Here is an 18,483-nt window from a genome sequence, read left to right as displayed (position 1 = left end):
GTTTGGGTGGCTTTAGAGGTCATAAGCCCATCTGAAGTAGGTAAGCCTATAGTTTCAGGACGGGTTGAAGAAAAGTTATCTCTTTGCACATCTTGTAGTTTTGCTATTGATTCATGGGCTAACATGAATCCTTCCAACTATTAAGTTTCCCCTTCATTTCCGCTATTGACCCCCTTAATCTCCCTTATAGAATAATGGGTAAACTCATGGCCTTTGTCTAAAAGGTTGAGGATACGTGAAAAAGTATGCAGGTTTTGTTCATTTAAGTCAAGCATAGTCTCTTCTTTAAGCTTGGTTTCTAGGGGATTCGGTGAAGATTTACGAGGCATCCCCTTGTCAGACTCATTAGGTATTATCGAAAAGGGGTCGAAATCAACAAACTCATACTGCTTACAATGTTTACCCCAATCCGGTGTGGTTGGCAACTCTGGCAGACTAATGGGTTTGTCATAATCTTGTCACTAGTGACGTATGCTTTGGTGTTTGTTACCCAAATCACCACCAGTGCCACTGTGCAAATGGACACATTCTCTTTTTGTACGCGATAGTCACTGGTGTTGATGGACCCAATGACAGACACACCCGTCTGTCTAGTTCATCCATTACAGCTGGTGCCAATATAGAAATGTCTGCTGTATCTTCACCAGCATTAGCATCTCCAAGTGGTATCGGCGCACCTGAATGTCCTGCGCTCTTCTGATGAGTGTCAAAGGGAGGTTCTTGTGACCCATTGACTTATCTCAGATAGAGCGCATTTTCCTCATTTGGAGTGTGTTCTATCATTAAACCCTGTGCTTCTATATGCTTAACAGAAGCGTTATACGGCAATGTTGAAAGCATCGGGATTGTGGACATTACATTACAGGGCAACATATTTAATGCATCATCTGAGCCTTCATGTGGATGTAAACTCCCCTTCCCACATATCTGAGACGAATCGTTTAACATCGTAACCTTTTTCTCTGATGGATATTTAAGGCGTTTGCCACTCCTTGAAGCTTGTTTCAATTTGAATTTTTTAATTTTTTTTAGTTCAATTTATAAACTTTTCCAAACAATGTTTTTAGAAAACCTTTTTCAAAATAGTTGCATATCATAAAATAGATCAATTAATAAGTTTGTCAGAACAGATTAAATTAACAATATTCTAACATTGATCATAACGTACATCAGTTTCAAACGTAATCAGAAAAACTATTCCATGTAAGAAGAAGAAATATAGGAAATCAAGTTTTCCGGTACAATTCATATGCTACATATTACAACCTGGCACAATATAAAATTTAAAAGTTAATAAAATCCTATTTGCTTTAAACCGCAAACGCTAGAGTTTTGCTAAATAAGGAGCTCTTCAATTTTAAGCAAGAAACTATACAAAGCAACTAATACGCACATACTATTCCCCACCATACATCTGTCCCAGAAGGATTCGTGAGAGCACTCCAGTTCAGATGGTGCCTAACGTATTCTTTCTATCGTGCTCCAGAAAACGACAATATACTAAGTGTTTGAGTTTCTTTCTGGAGGGAATTAAAACCGTACCGACAGCACGTGTTCAGAGCCCGTTTGGGTGTTCTTCCATGAACCAATACGTTCTAGTGTATAAAACTGATTAAGATTAAACCTAATATAAGTTCGATGAAATTTGTTGGAAGGACTCTTAATTAGGTATAAGGACCTCAAGTCTTTCTTTCTTGGAAACAGGGAATATTCAAGATATGTTTTATAAGTTTTAATCGCATCAATAGTTTGAATCCAATCGTATTCGTATAGTCTTTTCTTAACGTTAGGTAACCCTAGCATAAGGTCTTCAACAGTTGAAGTGATATTATGAAGAATATCTTTCATTTTGTTCAAAAGATCTCTCATAGAAGAGCCCTTGTTTCCCAACATCATCATGTGCAGGTCTTGGAAAAAGAGAATTGTGAGGCGGTTGCAATATTTTTGAAAAAATGGTAAGTCTGCGCCATGCCCACCTAGAGGCCAAAGATGAAAGGGCCATTTTGTGGCGAATAATTGCATTAGGCACGGAAATTGCCAAACCAAGTACTCTTTTCCATAATTGTCCCTGAATACGATTGAGCAGGGTCTCAATATCTAACAAGCATGTGTCCAGTCCAAATAGCAAGATAGGCTCAACTTTAAGGACATAGAAGTCGATCAAGGGTAGCAAGGAATAGTTATTGTTTCCGCAGTATAATCCTCATCATGGAAGTCAATGATCTCACCTTATTGTTAAGTGTGATAGTCCATGATGCAATAGAATTAACCTTGGAAAGAGTATAACCGAGATATCGCATAGCAGAAGCCTGATCTATTTTTGCTTGGCCCATTTTCCAGGTATATGATTTAATCTTTTTTCTGTTTGTAAATATAATTGTTTTTTTCTGAGTTTACCTGAAGGTTGTGTTTACTTGCATATATATCATTAACTTGCATTGCAACCCTGATGGAGTTCGGTCCATAAGCAGGATATCATCTGCAAAGCAAATCCAATCAATTTTCATATCTCCCAACCTTATGGGATACATAGTTGGATGTTGCCAAATCTGAGCCATATCGCAGATGCACAAATTGAAAATGGTCGCTGCCAGGTTACCTCCCTGCTTTACGCCAGTTATGGTCTCAATGGGAGGTGTCAAAGAACCGGAGTTTGTAATTCGTATTTGAAACGTGGTGTCTGAGTGTAGCATAGCTATAAGTTGAATAAGTCTAGGAAGCCCATGGCCAGAAGTTTCCCCTACGAGTTCCCTAATAATGGTATCAAAAGCACTGGAAAGATCAAGCGCAGCCATGTAGATTGGACCAGCATTGGTTTCTTTGGCTTTTGCTTAAATATGAGCGATAATAGTCGCATTCAGTGAGGTTCCCATTTCCTTGCGGAAACCTACCTGATATTTCGAGTAGATGTCATGATCGGTAATAAATGTTTGCAGCTGAGAGAGTAATAATATAGCAAAAACTTTAGCGGCCGCGTCCATCAAAGCGATAGGACGAAAGTTTGCTGGATTTTTCAGATCACCCTTTTTGAATATCGGGATGATGATGATTGCGTTACACCATGATTTTGGAATATGATTAGTGTCTAGGATATCATCGAATTTGTTCAATAGAATAGTAGACCAAACCAAGGGGTCTGATTTTAAATAAGCACAATGGTATCCCATCTGGACCAGGGGCCTTTGACGGTTTCAATATGTCAATAGCCGTCAATATCTCATTCTTGGTGAATCTAATGGAATCTGCACATTTCAGTTCACTAATTCCTGAGTTGTACCCCTCAAAAAGCTTGGGTAGTTTACATTTCTCTGCAATATATCTATGCCAAATGTCTGCTGATATGTAAGAGTCCAGGGCATTTTCATTTACCTTAGGTTTATTATTCAGAATGGACCCTAGTTTGCACGAATCGTGGTTACGGAGGAGTGCCAATATAGACTGATTGGGTTTATTATAACAATATGTTTACAAAATGTTTGATGACTTTAATCTGCATGCGATAGTTTAACTGAATCCGATTTTTGTCAAACCTATAAGAGCCATAATCTACAAAGCTTTGTTTTAACTTTCTCAAAGCAATATTGCGAGCATGTTTTATCCCTGTTATCTTATGGGATAGAAGATCGAACGTTGGATTGCTGGGATTGTTCGAGCGAAGTGATAAGACCTGGAGAGTGCCTTGAATTAATATATTGTTCCAATTCTCTCTAATAGACGTAAATAGACGGGAATTAGAATTTTTTTCCGTAAGTCCCTTTTGATGAGATAGATGGAATTCCAATACTTACAGGGAATTTACCTAACAGAGTTCAGTGTCTGATCATTTTCTATAAGGCTTAAATTATATTTATTTTCCAACATTTCACTTGGCAAGGTTATTGTGATTGTCAATGGTACATGATCACTTGGAGTACAATTACGTTTCACTCTGTCTATCATAGATAACTCAGCAGATACAAAGTAATAGTCAATATAAGAAGCTTGATTTGCCCGGACCAAGTACCTGGGGAATCGTCACCAAAAAGTACAGTATGAATATTCGACTTGAGCAGATGATTCTCCCATATACAACCCCTTTCTTTTAACTTCTGTTGTCTCGTTGAGTACAAGAGAGACTCGGTGGTGGATAAAGCCGCTGGGGACACAAAATTAAAATCGTCACATAAAATGATCCTTAAATCAGGATTCTTTAGATATGCACATTCCAACACCACGTCAATCTCATCCAAAAGGGTATCAACACTTTGATGGGGTTGAAGTGTATGCAGATTAAAAGAAATCGACATTACTGTACCTAACAACTTGTATTCTAGTGCCAATAACATATCGGATGAACAAAACATAGTCGCTTTTGTTTGTAGGCATTGTTCAATAGAATCGCTATCCCCCCCCCTCTTGGACGCCCTAAAGAAGCCTTAGTCGCTGGGACCAAGAAGCTCGTAAACCCATTTATGTGAAACTCTTGAGAACACAATAGTTTCTTGCAGTAGGTATACAGCAGGATAGCTTTCACAAGACAAGTCGGCCATCCATGCTTCGAGATTGCTTTTCCCACAACAGTTCCATGACACTAGTTGAATTTCATCACAGCTAGGATTGTTTAGAATTTTTGGTTGTTTCGATAATTGTAGTAAGCAACGGTGCGAGCCAAGTGAGGTTAGGTGCTGATCCTACCAGTGAGGAAATCGGAGAAGCCAATTCTGCTTACTGTTTAGGTAGGCTAAAATTGGTCTCGTCTTGTCTATTCGACTGGTTGGGATTTTCTTTGCTCTTCTAGAAACAATGTTGCTTCTTCCTCAGAACGAAAGAGGTATAAAGCAAGACCTTGTAGTTCAAAAGCCTCTGTGTTATCCCACAACAACTTTTTAATAATTTAAAGAGAAAGGGGCACATACCATCCTTAGGTTATTGTGATTCGCCAAACAAAGCCAGTTGATATCCTCCGTTCTAAGTTGTGGAAAGCCTCTGAATTTGTTGAATAGAAAAGATCTGTTTAGACGCTGACGTCCATTGATTTTGGGATCACTGGACCAGCCCATTACATACATAGTGCTTTTATCAAAGTTTTCCTAAACAAATTCGTCCAATTCTAAATTCGAGGCTTCTTTTTTTGAGAGATCATTGGGTTGCAGCCCAGAGACCTGCTTTTCATGTGTTTGCAGGACCCCGGGCTGCTGCGCCAAACCCTCAACTAAACTCTTTGCTTTGGTGGGAGAATGAATTGCCTCAGTAGAACCAATAGCTGTGACTGCCAACGCCCCTACACCTGCCTGAGTATTAACAGGTGAGGACACACCTGAGGATTTTTTAGTGTCATTTTGGGAATTGGACCCCTTGCATGGTATTGGGCCAGGGCGGAATTTGTTTTTTTTTTTTAATTATTTTAGATCACAGGGTAGTATTTAAATAATGGACCAGTTGCACCTGTTGATTTTGTAACAGAAGTTTGATTACCACTCCATAAGAGTCGACGGCTGAACTTTGGCCGTTTCTTTTACCTCACTATTGTCCAAATTCAGATCTGTCTTTGACTCTGTTTAATTGGGAGAGATCGATTTGCCGTTCAATATCAGTGAATTTTAAGTTCTGAGCTATATCTTCAGACCCATTTGATCCTTTACATTTGTTTTGTTGTTTTTAGTGGTAGACACGTTTGTTATTTCTAGATTTTTATTTGTATTTTTGTTGCGATTTAGTGCCCTTTGATGAGCTGGCCGCATTTTGCGAGGAAAAAAAAACAGATTACTGTCTTCCTCCTTGTCATCATTGTATGAAGCAATTTTAGGTTCAACAGTTGTCACTTCCAACTCAGCCTCTGTTACTAAGTTCTTTGTTGGTAGCGTTCTGTTCAATAATAGTAAGTAAAGGAGAGGGACTGTCAGGCATATTGGGTAATTTTTCAGATTTTACATTGGTTTTATCTTCTTTGTAAAGGTGAACTTTCTTTCCAACCTCATTTCTTTCAGAAATTAGGTAAAAAACATCAAGTTTGAGTGAATTCAAATGGATAGCATCAGTGATAGTTTTAGTGTTATCTACTTTTAAATTTGTGCTGTTGCCATCAATACTCATAACTGCATTCGCATATGATCGCCCCATAGATGCAAACCCCATATCGCCATCTAAAGTCTGTGTAGATTGATTAGTGGAGCCAGTACTAGGCTGACTTAATAGTTTTAGTAGAACTATGTCGGTCAGTTTAGTTTTTTTCTGAGTGGTAATATGCCTGTGCAGACAGCCCTCCAGTTGGTTTACCTTTGATGAAAGTTTGCCCAAGAGGTGTTTAACATTTTCCAAAGAAGAGTGTGTTAGAGGACACCATCTATCTAACAAATTGAACAAGCTGGAAATTACCGGGAAGGGTGAATCCCCTTCTATTTGCATCTGATTGGATTTTTGATTTTGTATAGATTGTAACTTGTCGTCCAAATCAAAGTGAGCTTCGTCCCTAAACTCTTCGTTTGGAATCTCGTTTGAATGAGGAATGCAATCGGATTGAAAGCTTGAGTTTGTCTTTGAGTGGATGGGTTGGAGAGCTAGTAGAGGGCAGCCCTGGATGAGCAATTAATTGATTATTGGCACCCACTTTGTCATTCCCTTCTTTATTTTTTGCATTGTGCAAACAAATGCGTTCAACTTCAGATGGAAGGAATACAATAGGGGAGCTGGGATTTATAGCAATGCAATATCGCTTCTCCCAGTCATTCATTAAAGTGGGCGCCAAGATGGAAACGTCATTAGTAGGATTTGCATACGTTGATGCTTCATAGAGTTTGACATCTTTGCATGGAGAACTCGCCTCACTTTCTTTAACATAATCACAAAATGCAGGAGTACCTTTTTATTCACGATGTGATAGGTCTGTACAGTTGAATTTCGTACCAAGTGTTCAGAATCTTTGGACCATTACTATGGTTTCGGCTCAATTGCCAGTGACTGCTGACTATAAGGGCGAGTATAGGGATCTACATCAGAGACGGGAAGATAGTTTCCATTTGTTGGCAGAGTTTCAACGTTGTCAGAGGAGTCGTGAGTGAAGATTGGGGCAGTGGTATTTAGAATAATGCCTGTGTTTGGTTCATGTAAGGATTTCCCACTCCTCAAACGTCCCACCATTTATCAAAGACTATAGTGCACGTTAAAAACGTGTGTAGCGGTCAAATATACAGCCACCTACTCAACACAAGACCAACTGAATGAAACAGAAAATATAATGTAATCCTTTTTTCAGTACATCATTAAATTACCTGCCACCTGCCAGCCTGCAGCCCAATAGCCAGTGCACTTCTGAAAGCACTTGCGATGCACGTGCACCAGGTTTTTAAAGGAGTATGTGTTCCAGACTAGGCTGTGGGGGAGGTCTCAGCAAGGAGGCGTGGCAGTAGGCAAGTTGGCAGGCGTGACTATTTTTGCAATCATAAAAAAGGGAGAGTTGAAGAAGAAAACGTGATTAGTACATTTGTAACTTCCTAACACAAACACAAGGGTATGTGCGCCCAACAACAAAATTACTTGTAGTAAAGAGTCTGAGTCGGAGTCACTTTTTGAAAAACAAACGGCATCAGAACCCACAAGCAACCCAACAGCCAGTGCACTTCTGAATGCACTTCCGATGGGTGTGCACTGGGTTTTTAAAGGCGTATGTGTCCCAGACTAGGCTGTGTGGGAGGTCCCAGCAAGGAGGCGTGGCAGTAGGTAAGTTGGCAGGTGGGATTGTAGTAAAGGGTCTGAGTCTGTTTTCCCCAGCTTTGTCCTTCCTCTTGGCCACTGGTGCCTGGACTTAGCGCTGGTTTTACTTTTTGAAAAACAAACAGCGTCAGGAACCACGAGCAACGAAGCAGGCCAACAGCCAGTGCACTTCTGAATGCACTTCCGATGCAGAAGAAACTGGCAAAAGGTAGAAAAACAGAAAGCGAGCGAAAATACTCTATTCGCAAACATGTGAGGGTTACTCATTAATGGAAGGATGACAGTGACGACAGAAGCAAAGAAGATGGAGGAGGCACCCCGATAACCCACCCTCGGGGACAAAGGGGGGGGTGCCGGCAGAAAGCGCGGCAGGACAAGGAAAAGCCCGCGAAGCACTACAAAGGAAAAGGGGAGGGGTTAACCCTTTATAACGGGCGGGCTCCTTACTGCAGGCAGAATCCAGCCTTTGCAGAAGGACGCCTGTTGCAGTGCCATAGAGGAGGATTTCGTTGGAGCTTCGTTTGCTGGAGGGAGCTTCGTTTGCTGGAGGGAGCTTCGTTTGCCAAGTGTTTCCTGCTCGTTCGTTTGTGGAGAGGTTCGTGAGGCTCCGGAGCAGGTTCCGGTTACAGGGAAGGAAAGGGAGCGTTCGAGCAGAAGAAGTGTTCTTGCCGGGGCAAGGTTCCAGCATAGATGGTGCTCGCCAAGGGAGCGTCATGCCACTGGTGGCTGGTTTTCTACGGGGTGCGGCACTAACGGTACGCTGGGGTAAGTAGAGTGCCGTGGAGGAGCAGGGCGTTTCGGGTGGGTGTTGGTGGCAGTTACAATGGTGATTTATGATAGTGCCGAGGGCTGCAGGTCTTACAGTGTGTAAGGGTAGAGGGGAGCAGCAAGGCTTGACCTAGGATACATACACATGTGCAGGCTCAATGTAAGGGGCACGATGTATGCCATAGGTTTTGGGATTTGCCTTGGAGTGGTAGGCCAAGGAGACAGGCAATAAGGGGAGGGTGCTGACCCATGTTTTACATTGGTGCTGGTTATGGTGCACAGGTGCTGCACGAGATTTTGTATTCGGTGGGGGGATGAATGAAAAAGACACCATCCCGCAGGGCAGCGGAAGTTGCCCAAGTTTTGCTCACGTTAGGGAAGGTACGACACTCAAATTAATATAAGCAGGGTAATATGTAGAGGTAGAAAGTAGCGGGCGCTGTACAGCGGTTTCATTGACAGCAATTCTGGCGCGCAACGCGAGGGAGTTGCACAAGGAGCAAATTATGGCTATTATGCGGGGGGCAGTAAGGTGGTGCTCGGATTGTTCCGGGCAGCGTCCCACAACTTCCGTAAGGCTGTGTTGTGTTGGCGCACAAGTAATACAGCTGAAACACTACAGTGTGGGGCGGTAAGGGTCATGTGATGGGGTCTAAGCGAAGTGAGTGCTGGCCCGCGGTTTTCAACAATGCCAGGTTTGGGTTTGGGGGGTAGTGATTAAAATGAATGAGTAGGCCCCGGGCCGCGGCCCAGCCAGAGAGAACGGCCATGTAATTCGAATGCGTTTAGCTGCGGTTCAAACGCTGTTTTTTGGCACATGTGGGGAATGGTCTGGGCGCCTCAGGTGGTACCTTTAGGTGTCCATGCCTAGTTGGTGGCCAGGCGGTTCACGCTAGCGGGCCGGGGGCTCACCAGTAGCTTTTAGTTAATGAACATGGGCCCGAGAGCACATGCAGCAGGTTGACGGCGGGGGGCAGATGGATCAGGGCAATGAGTGTGTCAGGAGGCAAGGTAAGACATAGCAACGCGACTCTGGGGCTGGGAGTATGGTGGCACCTTACGCAAGGTATTGTAGTGGCCAGTACCGTAGCAGGAGTACGGTACAATATTTAGGTCAAGCAATGTACACGGCTGCAGGTATTTAATGAGTGGTGACCCGACATCAGCAGGTCAGCTCTAGCTGAGCTGCAGGTGTACAAATTATTTTGCTGTCATGGATCCAGGTGGGTGTCGGCTCCAATCGCTTCTCCCGATGGCACTCCTCCTCTAAAAACTACCAGCCGGATGAGCTCATTGCTGGTCACTAGAGATGCAGGAGTTAAAAGGCCATTTAAGGTCCGGAACCGCGTTGTGGGTGGGAGTTGGTTAACTAACGTGCGGGAGCCATTGCTCAATTGGAAATGGGGAATGGCTTGGTGGTATGTGTAAGGTTGTCACGCCGGAAAGCTGGTTGTTGGATGAGGCCGACGGCATTTTATATTACATCCACTCAGAATAGGCGTGGGTGAATAGGTTGATGCAAGTAGCTATTATCAGGGGTTTACAGCAATCAGGTGGTCATCTGGTATATGGCGCAATTGTTAGGTGAACGGCACGCGAAGGGGTGAGAGCAGAACGCATCTCCTCTAGGTCAAAAAACATTAAAGGATGGATGTTAGTTGTTTGCACTTGAGGGTGCACAGGGGTGATACTCCCGCCCATATTCCGCAGACACAGATGGTACTAGAGGGATATTGTTGGTAAAAGGAAGGGTAAGTCGGGAGCAAGGGGCTCCGAACGGTGGTGTAAGGCTCATTTCGAATGCCTTGGTGAATGTACATGCAGTAGGTTGTCTTGTTCGGGATTTTCGGGGGCTGTGGTGTGGTTTAAGGCCCACTTAGAACACCCGGGTAGTGGTGGTTTTATGGTGAATGTTTTTAGTGGAGTAACTTTGCTGAAAATGTTGGGGGGCCATGACATCTGAAGGAAAGGTGCCCCAGCCAAATGAAGGGGGACAAAATGGTACCAAGAAAGTTGGGGGGGACAAACACCACAGTCCCTGCCCCTATAACTACCCCCATGAAGGTGTGGGGCTTGCCATACAAACCTGGCAGTTGTGTTGCATGAATTAGGGGGGACTTCGGTGGGGTTTAAGGCCCGTGTGGAACACTGTGATAGATGGGATCAAGTATGGGGCAACACCTTGGGCGAATGGATTGATGGGATAAGAAGTTGTACAGACATCCTTATTAAAGGGGCAGGATGACGGGATGGGGGCACAAGTATTGCAATGGAGTAGGGTAAGATGTTGGCAGGCCCCCAGGAGATGAAGCAGCACGGCGTGAGGGGGGCGCAAAGAGTGCATGTGTTGGAATAGGAGGTTGGGTACGACTCCATGTTATGACACAGGATGGCGTAACGGGGGCACAGTTGCGGTAGTTGTGATGGAATGAGAGGTCAAGCAGGCCCCCATACTATGATGCAGGTTGACGTGTTGTGGGGGGCCCAAATGCTGCACAGGTTTGGATAAAAAAGTTGTGACAGGCACAAGAAGAACTAAGTGTATGCAAGGTCATGTTAAGGGAATGATAACTCGCGGTAATGATGGGTATGACTGCGGCAGTGGTTGCTTTTGTTTGGATAGGAGGTTGGGCAGGCCTTCGTGCGAGGACACAGGATGAGCTTACGGGGGCACAGTTATGGCAGTTGTGATGGGAGAAGAGGTCAAGCAGGCCCCCGTACTATGATACAGGTTGACGTGTTGAGGGCGCAAAGGCTGCACGGGTTTGGATAAAGAAGTTGTGACAGGCACAAGAAGAACTAAGGGTGGGGAAAGCAACAATACAGGGCTTGTGTGATAATGCCGAGTTTAGTAAGTTTATAACTATGCAATGTCAGGATCAGGACTGGGTACCCACGGACAGTTGGCCCAAAGACTGCGGGGGGCATCAATGGGGATACAGGTGATAAGTATGGTTAAGGCACCAGGATGGGTAGAAGGTAGAAATGAGGACCAGGAAGCTCAAAAACGGGAGTAGCAGGAAAGGATGATAGTAGTGCTTCTGGGGTAATGGTGAAGGAGAGTCACCGGGATATGATGGAGGCTGTGAAGGGATGTCACATGGAAGGGGTGACAGCGGTTAAAAGTAACATCCATGACAGTAAGGCCATTAGGAAAAAATGCTTCCGGAACACAGGGCGAAGCACTGATGGCAAGGAGCGCAGCGATACCGCTGTGTAATACCCCAGAAGATGGTTCTTGCACAAAAAGTTTGGGACAATTGCAGAACACAGAGGCCAGAAGGTGCAGAATTATTAGATAAAGGCTAATCTACTATGGGTTTTAAGGGTTTGTCTGCAGGTAAAACACTGGAAGGCAGGTAAGGACCGGCTGGGCAGCAGCGGACGCCGCCAGGAGCTGGTTAGTACAGGAACGGGGGCAACCAGTAGTAATTAAACTGAGTTGGGGCAATAGGGGGTTCGTGCTTCAGTAATCAGAGGAGTTAGTGGGTTGCACAGTTGGTCACAGGTTCTCACTACAAAAGTGAAGGGGAGGTGAAGCACGTGGAAATCTGGGTAAGGTTAACCCCCTGGACTGCCCCTGGGGATAACATCATTACTGGGGTAATAATTTGGGTCGGGGAACAGGCACGTCCGAAACAACGTCAGAAAGGGGGAAAGGCACCGCCCGGTAGTATAAGGGGGTAAAGCAACGAGTAGCCCGGGGACAGGGGCATCAGTTGGGTAGCAATATAAGTGGGTGGCTTCCATATGAATTGAAGGGCTTGTTGGGACCAACGTTGCGTAGGAGGGTAGGGGCTCGCCTGGGTAAAACGAACATAACTTAAAAAACAGTCAGAAAAGTCAGCAGCGAATCGCAAAGGGAAAAATAGCTGTTAGAATTTTGAAAGTGCACATGGTGTACCAAGCCACATGGGGAAAATAAGAGCACAGAATGAACCCCTTTTTGTTTTGACTTCTCCGGCCGGGAAACAGGTGAATGCAGTTGGCAACGAGTGCTCACCTTCCCCAGTACAAACGGCGCGCTCTCAGCCCAGGAGCACCTGCAAGGGCAGGCGGGGCTTAGGCATGAAGGGTTGGGAGAGTTGTGCCTACTAAGGACGTGGTTGGAAAAGGGGGAGGCAGTTGGCCTCACAGCTAAGGTAAAACAAGAGCCAGGGATCTGAGAGAGGGCCGAGCATGATGGAAAAGGGGACAGGGCGGAAGGGTTCCCCAGAACAAACATGCCCTGGTTAAGGTGGGGCAAGATGAAATTAACTGGGGCAGAGGTGTTCGCCGAACAAACACGCCCTGGTTAGGACGGAGCAACATGGTAAGGCAGCAGGGGCATAAGTGTTCCCAGAGCTGGAAAAGTCCAGGGAAAAGCCGAACGGGGCAATGGCCAAATTCTGCAGAGGCAAAGGACTTGGGCAGATCAGGAACGGCCTGATTAACTTGAAATCCCCCTGAGTATTACCTAAAGGAGGGGGTGCACTTGTCACCAAGGTGGATGGAGCTGTTCTACTGGAATCTATGCACCAAAATCCTAGAAAGGTGAGGGGAGGAACCCACCTGTGGCGTGGCAGTGTTTGGGCGACCAAGCACAAGAGACAGACTCCACATGAGCCAGGACAAAGCCGGAAGGGTCTTCGCTCTTCTCAGACCAGCGCCCCTTGGGAGCCTAAGCGGCGGGGGTGTCTGGGGGGAACAACAAGGGCTCAGCTTCCCCCAGGGAAACATCACTCTCCCCGCCCAGGAACCCCTGCATGGGCAGGCGAGGCTCAGGCGCAAAGGTTTGGGAGAGTTGGGCCTATACTGGACTTTTTGTAAAGAAAGGGGGAAGCAGGTTGTTGGACACGGAGCATTCGCCGCATCTTCTGAGTTATTTCCACTAATTTGTTCAGTGTTTTTTTTTTTTTTTATTTCAGTTTTAGAGCATCATAGACATGCGTACATTTGATAACAGATCAGTAGCATATATGTAATACTTCTTACATGTCACTTCTTCTTTGCCCCCTACCCGGGGTTTCAGTATATTTCAATGTCAGTGATCATTTATAATAACATAGGAGAAAAGAAAAAAGAAAATGTAAATGTTAAACTTTCCCTCCTTCCCCAAACAACCCTCCCCCCAACTTAAGGTGAAGAAGTGACTTGATCCTGTCTTGTTATGTCCGATGGATCCCTTCAAGTCTAGTATTCAGTTTTATCAGATAACCGGTATTGCACGGAGCAATCTGGGTTTATAATACATCTGCTCTCTGTCATCTGTGAACTCGTGCAACGGTAGCCAAGTATTCAGGTATTTAGAGTAAGAGCTGTGGGCCAAAGCAGTCAGCTTCTCCTTGGCCATCACCCCCCATAGCCGTATCCACCACATGGCTACCAGTGGTCCATCTTTAGATTTCCATGCCTGGGCAATTGTGATTCTGGCTGAACTCAACATATGCGTAATTAAGGTGGCCGTTGGCCCCGAGTTTGCATAGCAACCCTCTACTGCTTCTCCCAAGAGCACTACCAGCGGGTCAAAGGGAGCTCTACACCGGTTATGTCTTTAATGTGACTTAAAATCTCTTTCCAGTAGGTTTCCGCTAGTCGGCAGGACCACCACATATGGCTAAGATCCCCAGGTTGTCCACAGTTCCTCCAGCACTCAGGTGGGTATTCTGGATTAATGGCATGCATGCGTTTGGGTGTCATGTACCATCGAAGACAGAGTTTATATGCTGCTTCCTTAATCAGAGTGCATTTAGAACTGTTTGCGGCTCTATGCCAAATGCGGACCCATGTGTCCCAATCAATTGATCTTCCCAGATCAGCCTCCCATTTCTGCATATAAGCGAGCCTTTCCTCGGTCTCCCTCTCCCAACAGGCGATATAATCTAGTTATTCCCTTATCTGAATGACCTTCCTGTATGGTTAACTCCACTCCTGTGGGGTTCCTGATTGCCCCTTCCTTTTCCCTCGCGTTTGAGACCCAGTGCCTGAGTTGAACATAATGGAATTGTTCTTGTTCTGGGATGGTGAACCTGGTTTTGTATTCTTCAAATGTTAGGGGGTATCTCATTTGCATAGAGATCTCTTAGGACCGTGTTGTTTTCCCTACCACCCCAATTAGTCCAAAAGTTAGCATGTGTTCCTGGGGTAAATTCCGTTATTAGCTATAGGCATAAGAGGCTCTCTCCCTCCTTTGATCTTGTTTCTCAGGACCCTGTCCCAGTACCATAGAGTAGCTCCGGTTGATTCCAACAGTTGACCCCCTTTTTCCCTATGTCGCATGTGGCCATTTCCCAGGGGGTGGCCCCGTGGGTGCACAGAGTACTACTCACGGTCTCTGGACTCCCGGGGGGATGCCTCTCTCCTCTACAGAAATTCTGATAAAACCCGAAGATTCGTGAGTACCATTCCTGGCATAAGAAAAGGTGTAGTGTTGAAAGAGATTGTAAGAGCAGTAGGTTGGTAACTTTCTTCAGAACGCCCTCCCGCCCATCATAGCAACGAGGCGAAACAGACACACATTGTGAATATATTACGATGCGTTCTACCAGCAATAAAAGAACATGTACCTCGTCAGTTCACTCGCGTGGTTACGGGAGCTAGGATTTGAGACCTGTTGAGAAAAAAATAGGCAGTAAGATAAACAAGAAGCCAGTGAGCCACCCAGAGCCAGACAGGCGGGCGTGAATGTTTTGTGCACCTGAATTAAGAATGGTAGCAAGCCCTGCCAGTATAATGTATTTTCTACCAAAACACTGTTGCAGTGTTAACAAATCCAGTTCCACCAATGGATGAGGTGGAGAGGGAAACACAAATAGCAGATCAGCAAGCTGAAAAGATAACTGTTACTAGCCTGAAACCAACCACTCGGAAACAAGCAGACTCTTAGTAGTTCCTCTTGATTTGTTTTAGGTTCTTCCAGTGCAACAACATGATGAAGTCCATAGTTCATAGACCAGAGCACTGCCCGGCGATACACAACCGAAAGTCCACATGGAGCTAAACCCGATGGCACCAGGACGAAACTATGGAGGGTGGAGCGCTTGTAGGACAGAGACCAGCAGCAGTTTACAGGGTGACGAGGCACAAAGGTATTGATACCGGAGTAGCACAGGTTGAGTCACAAAAATCGTGTCACCAATTGCCAATGTAGGATGATTCAGTTCTATAACAAGCCAAGATTCAGTTTGTACAATCATTCACCAGAGCAGTCTGAACAACAGCCAATCCTTGAATCAAGCAAAGGTCACAATATTTCAAATCAGTCCATGAGCCAGGGAGTAATCCAAAAAGCAGGCCAGGTCAGTAATTTGATAGACTGAAACAAGCATAATGCCACTCATTGGGATTAGGGATTAGTTAGTGTGATTTTATAGTTCTTATCTGTGCCTAGAATGTTTACCTCTTCCACATTCGAAAGATCGGAGAATTCCACTGGCCGCATGTTAATCAGCATAACAACTCCATGACATATAGCCACTGGGGGAATGTAGGTTGTTCTGTGATTCCAGTGCTGCGCTCTCAAAAGCAGCTGCCAGCGAGCATACAACAATTGAGCCTGAGCATATGGACATGTACCCAATCTCTTTGACATTCAAATTCACAAATGCCTCGACACCTACTGCATACCTAGTGAACAACCTTTTTTTTTTTTAAACCATTTTTATTTCAAAAACAAACATTACAACCTTTGAGGACGTTCATAGTCCGTATCACATGTCCTATTACAGAGGTTTTTTTTTTAAATTTCCTACCCCCTCCTACCCCCTAAACTCGAGCCGTCACATCTGTGCCATCTACATGAGCATCTACGGGAATCTGTGCTCATCGACTCCTCCGTTTCGTGACTGTCTTTGTGAGGATTCGCCATTGAGGTCACCAGTTGCCTCCAGGCTATCAGGGGGGCTACTTCCTCCTATCCTCCCCTGGTGACAGCTTCAAACCATACCACAGTTTCTGCTTCTGCCATCTCAAGAGGTCCTCCCACCACATCTCCACCCTGGGCCTATGGGCCGCCTTCCAACTCATTGCGATTCTGCGCTTGGCCAGAACGTAGGCCAGGTCTTTCATTTTACTGATATGTTTCGAAGTACGTGGCCTGGAAAAACTCCCAAGCATACATGCCCAAGCAGACCTCACATCAAGCTCCACCCCCCCCGCCAGCCATTCTCGTCCTTACTTCTTCCCAGAATCTCTGTATCTCCGGGCATGCCCAGAACATGTGCAGCAACCCTGCCTCCTCCTCCCCGCACTTGGGGCATTTCTGTATAGCCGAGCCTCCAAACCTGGCTATTCTCCCGGGGATCATATAGGCTCTATGGGTGACATACAGCTGGAGCCTTGCGTTCCGGGACACTTTCTTGTGGTACCTTTGGGCTCTATCCCACTGTCCCTCTGTCATAGGTTCTCCCACCTCCTCCTCCCAGGCATTCCTCAGTTGGGGCAGCTCCTTCCCTGCCTTCGTACTCAGGAGCTCATATATCCTTGATATTTCGTGCCCCCCCCCCCTCAGAGACGTCATACATCATTTCCAAGGTGGCATCAGGTTCTTCCATTAATACCGTCTCAGGCTACCTCTCCCTCACCCGTTTAAGCCTAGTGTAAGTAATATATTGGCCTCCATGCACCCCTGTCTCCTCCTGCAACCTTTGAAATTCCCCTGCCTCCCCGTCCTGCCATATATCTCCGAGGGTAGCTATGCCCACCGGTCTCAGTATCTACGGACCCCTTTAAGCTGTTGGGAGTCTGCCCCACATAGCGCCACCAGCGGGACTTGCTGTGAAAGCGGGTCTGGGTCGCCCACTGTTCTCCATGCCCTGCGCCAGATCTCCCAGCCCAGCATCAACAGTCTCCCCATCTCTGCCACCTTCGTCCTATGCAACCACACTGTCTCATTTTGGAAGTAAGGGGCAGAGTCCCCTCGTAAAAGCCTGGCTTCCGCCGAGTCCTCTGCAGACAACCTCCTGGCCACATATGACAGCTGTCCCGCTAAGTAGTACAATTCGAAATTCGGCAGGTTTATGCCCCCCTTATCACATGTATTTTGCAGTTTCCATAGGGCAACTCTATTCCTGGAATTGCCCCATAGGAAGCCCCTACACATGCTGTGAAGTCTCACAAAAAAGCGTCTGGGGACAAGGAACGGGACATTCACAAAAAAATGCAAAAGTCTGGGCAAAACTACCATTTTGAGCAGGGCTGCTCTTCCCACCATGCCCAGGGCTAGTCGAGACCAGAACACCATGCTATTCTTAATGCCCTCTACTGCCTTCACTGTATTGTTTGTGTTCTATCTCTATCCTATGGTAAATGTTTATGCCCAGATACCGGAATGTCACGGGCTGCCAAGGTATCTGCAGGATGGGTAATCTCTCCAGTGGGGTGTTCCTATATCTACCCAAGGAGAACAAACTGGACTTCCCGGGGTTCACTGATATGCCCGAAAGGGTGGCATAACGGTTCATCACCTCCAACACATACTGCAGGTTCTCCTCAGGGTAGCGCAGATAGAGGAGCATATCGTCTGCGTACAATGATATCAGGTGTGTACCGCCTGTCGTTCGGATCCCCACCTCCCCGTATTGTTGCCGCAGGCATATTGCCAGCGGCTCTAACGCCAATATGTATAACATGGGCGACCAGGGACATCCCTGTCTGGTCCCCCTGCTGAGCTGCCATTTATCCGAGATTAAGGATCCCGTTTTAACCCTCGCAATAGGGGAGCTATATAACATCTGGAGCCATCTGGTATATCCTGGTCCCATCCCGTATCCCTTCAGGGCCGCTTTCAACCATGGCCACCGCACTGAATCGAATGCTTTGACCGCGTCCAATGACACGATAGCCAGCTCACCCGGGTCTCCCTCGGTCCAATCAATAATATGGTGCAGCCTCCTATGGTTATCTGTAATACTTCTACCGGGACATATCCTGTTTGGTCCGAGTGTATCAGTTTGCCAATTACCCTCTTTAACCTATTAGCCAGCACTGCCGTAAGTATTTTACTGTCTTGATTGAGCATAGACAGGGGCCTGTAAGACCCACAGTCCA

At 45.8% G+C, this 18,483-nt stretch overlaps 1 protein-coding gene across 7 annotated transcripts in view; it reads left to right on the top strand.

Moving 5' to 3' along the window:
* POLD1 (DNA polymerase delta 1, catalytic subunit) overlaps positions 1 to 18,483 on the top strand; it is a 1,263,933-nt gene that overhangs the window by 13,776 nt on the left and 1,231,674 nt on the right. For 3 of the 7 annotated variants that reach the window (XM_069605364.1, XM_069605374.1, XM_069605383.1), the window contains one exon: positions 14,018 to 14,093. The exons of 3 other annotated variants lie outside the window; for them this stretch is intronic. Coding sequence is in view for 3 of the 4 variants with exons in the window: in XM_069605374.1 (XP_069461475.1) it covers positions 14,050 to 14,093 (44 nt within the window). In the remaining variant the exon portion in view is untranslated. Of the gene's footprint in view, positions 1 to 14,017; positions 14,094 to 18,483 lie in introns of those variants that run through there. One more of the 7 variants, XM_069605339.1, reaches the window with a different exon arrangement.

The sequence above is a fragment of the Ambystoma mexicanum genome, chromosome 1p (genome assembly GCF_040938575.1).
Source record: "Ambystoma mexicanum isolate Mex_15411 chromosome 1p, UKY_AmexF1_1, whole genome shotgun sequence".
In the NCBI taxonomy this organism is placed as follows: domain Eukaryota; kingdom Metazoa; phylum Chordata; class Amphibia; order Caudata; family Ambystomatidae; genus Ambystoma; species Ambystoma mexicanum.
Note: the sequence above shows the minus strand (reverse complement) of the source record. Positions and strands in the feature narration are given on the sequence as shown.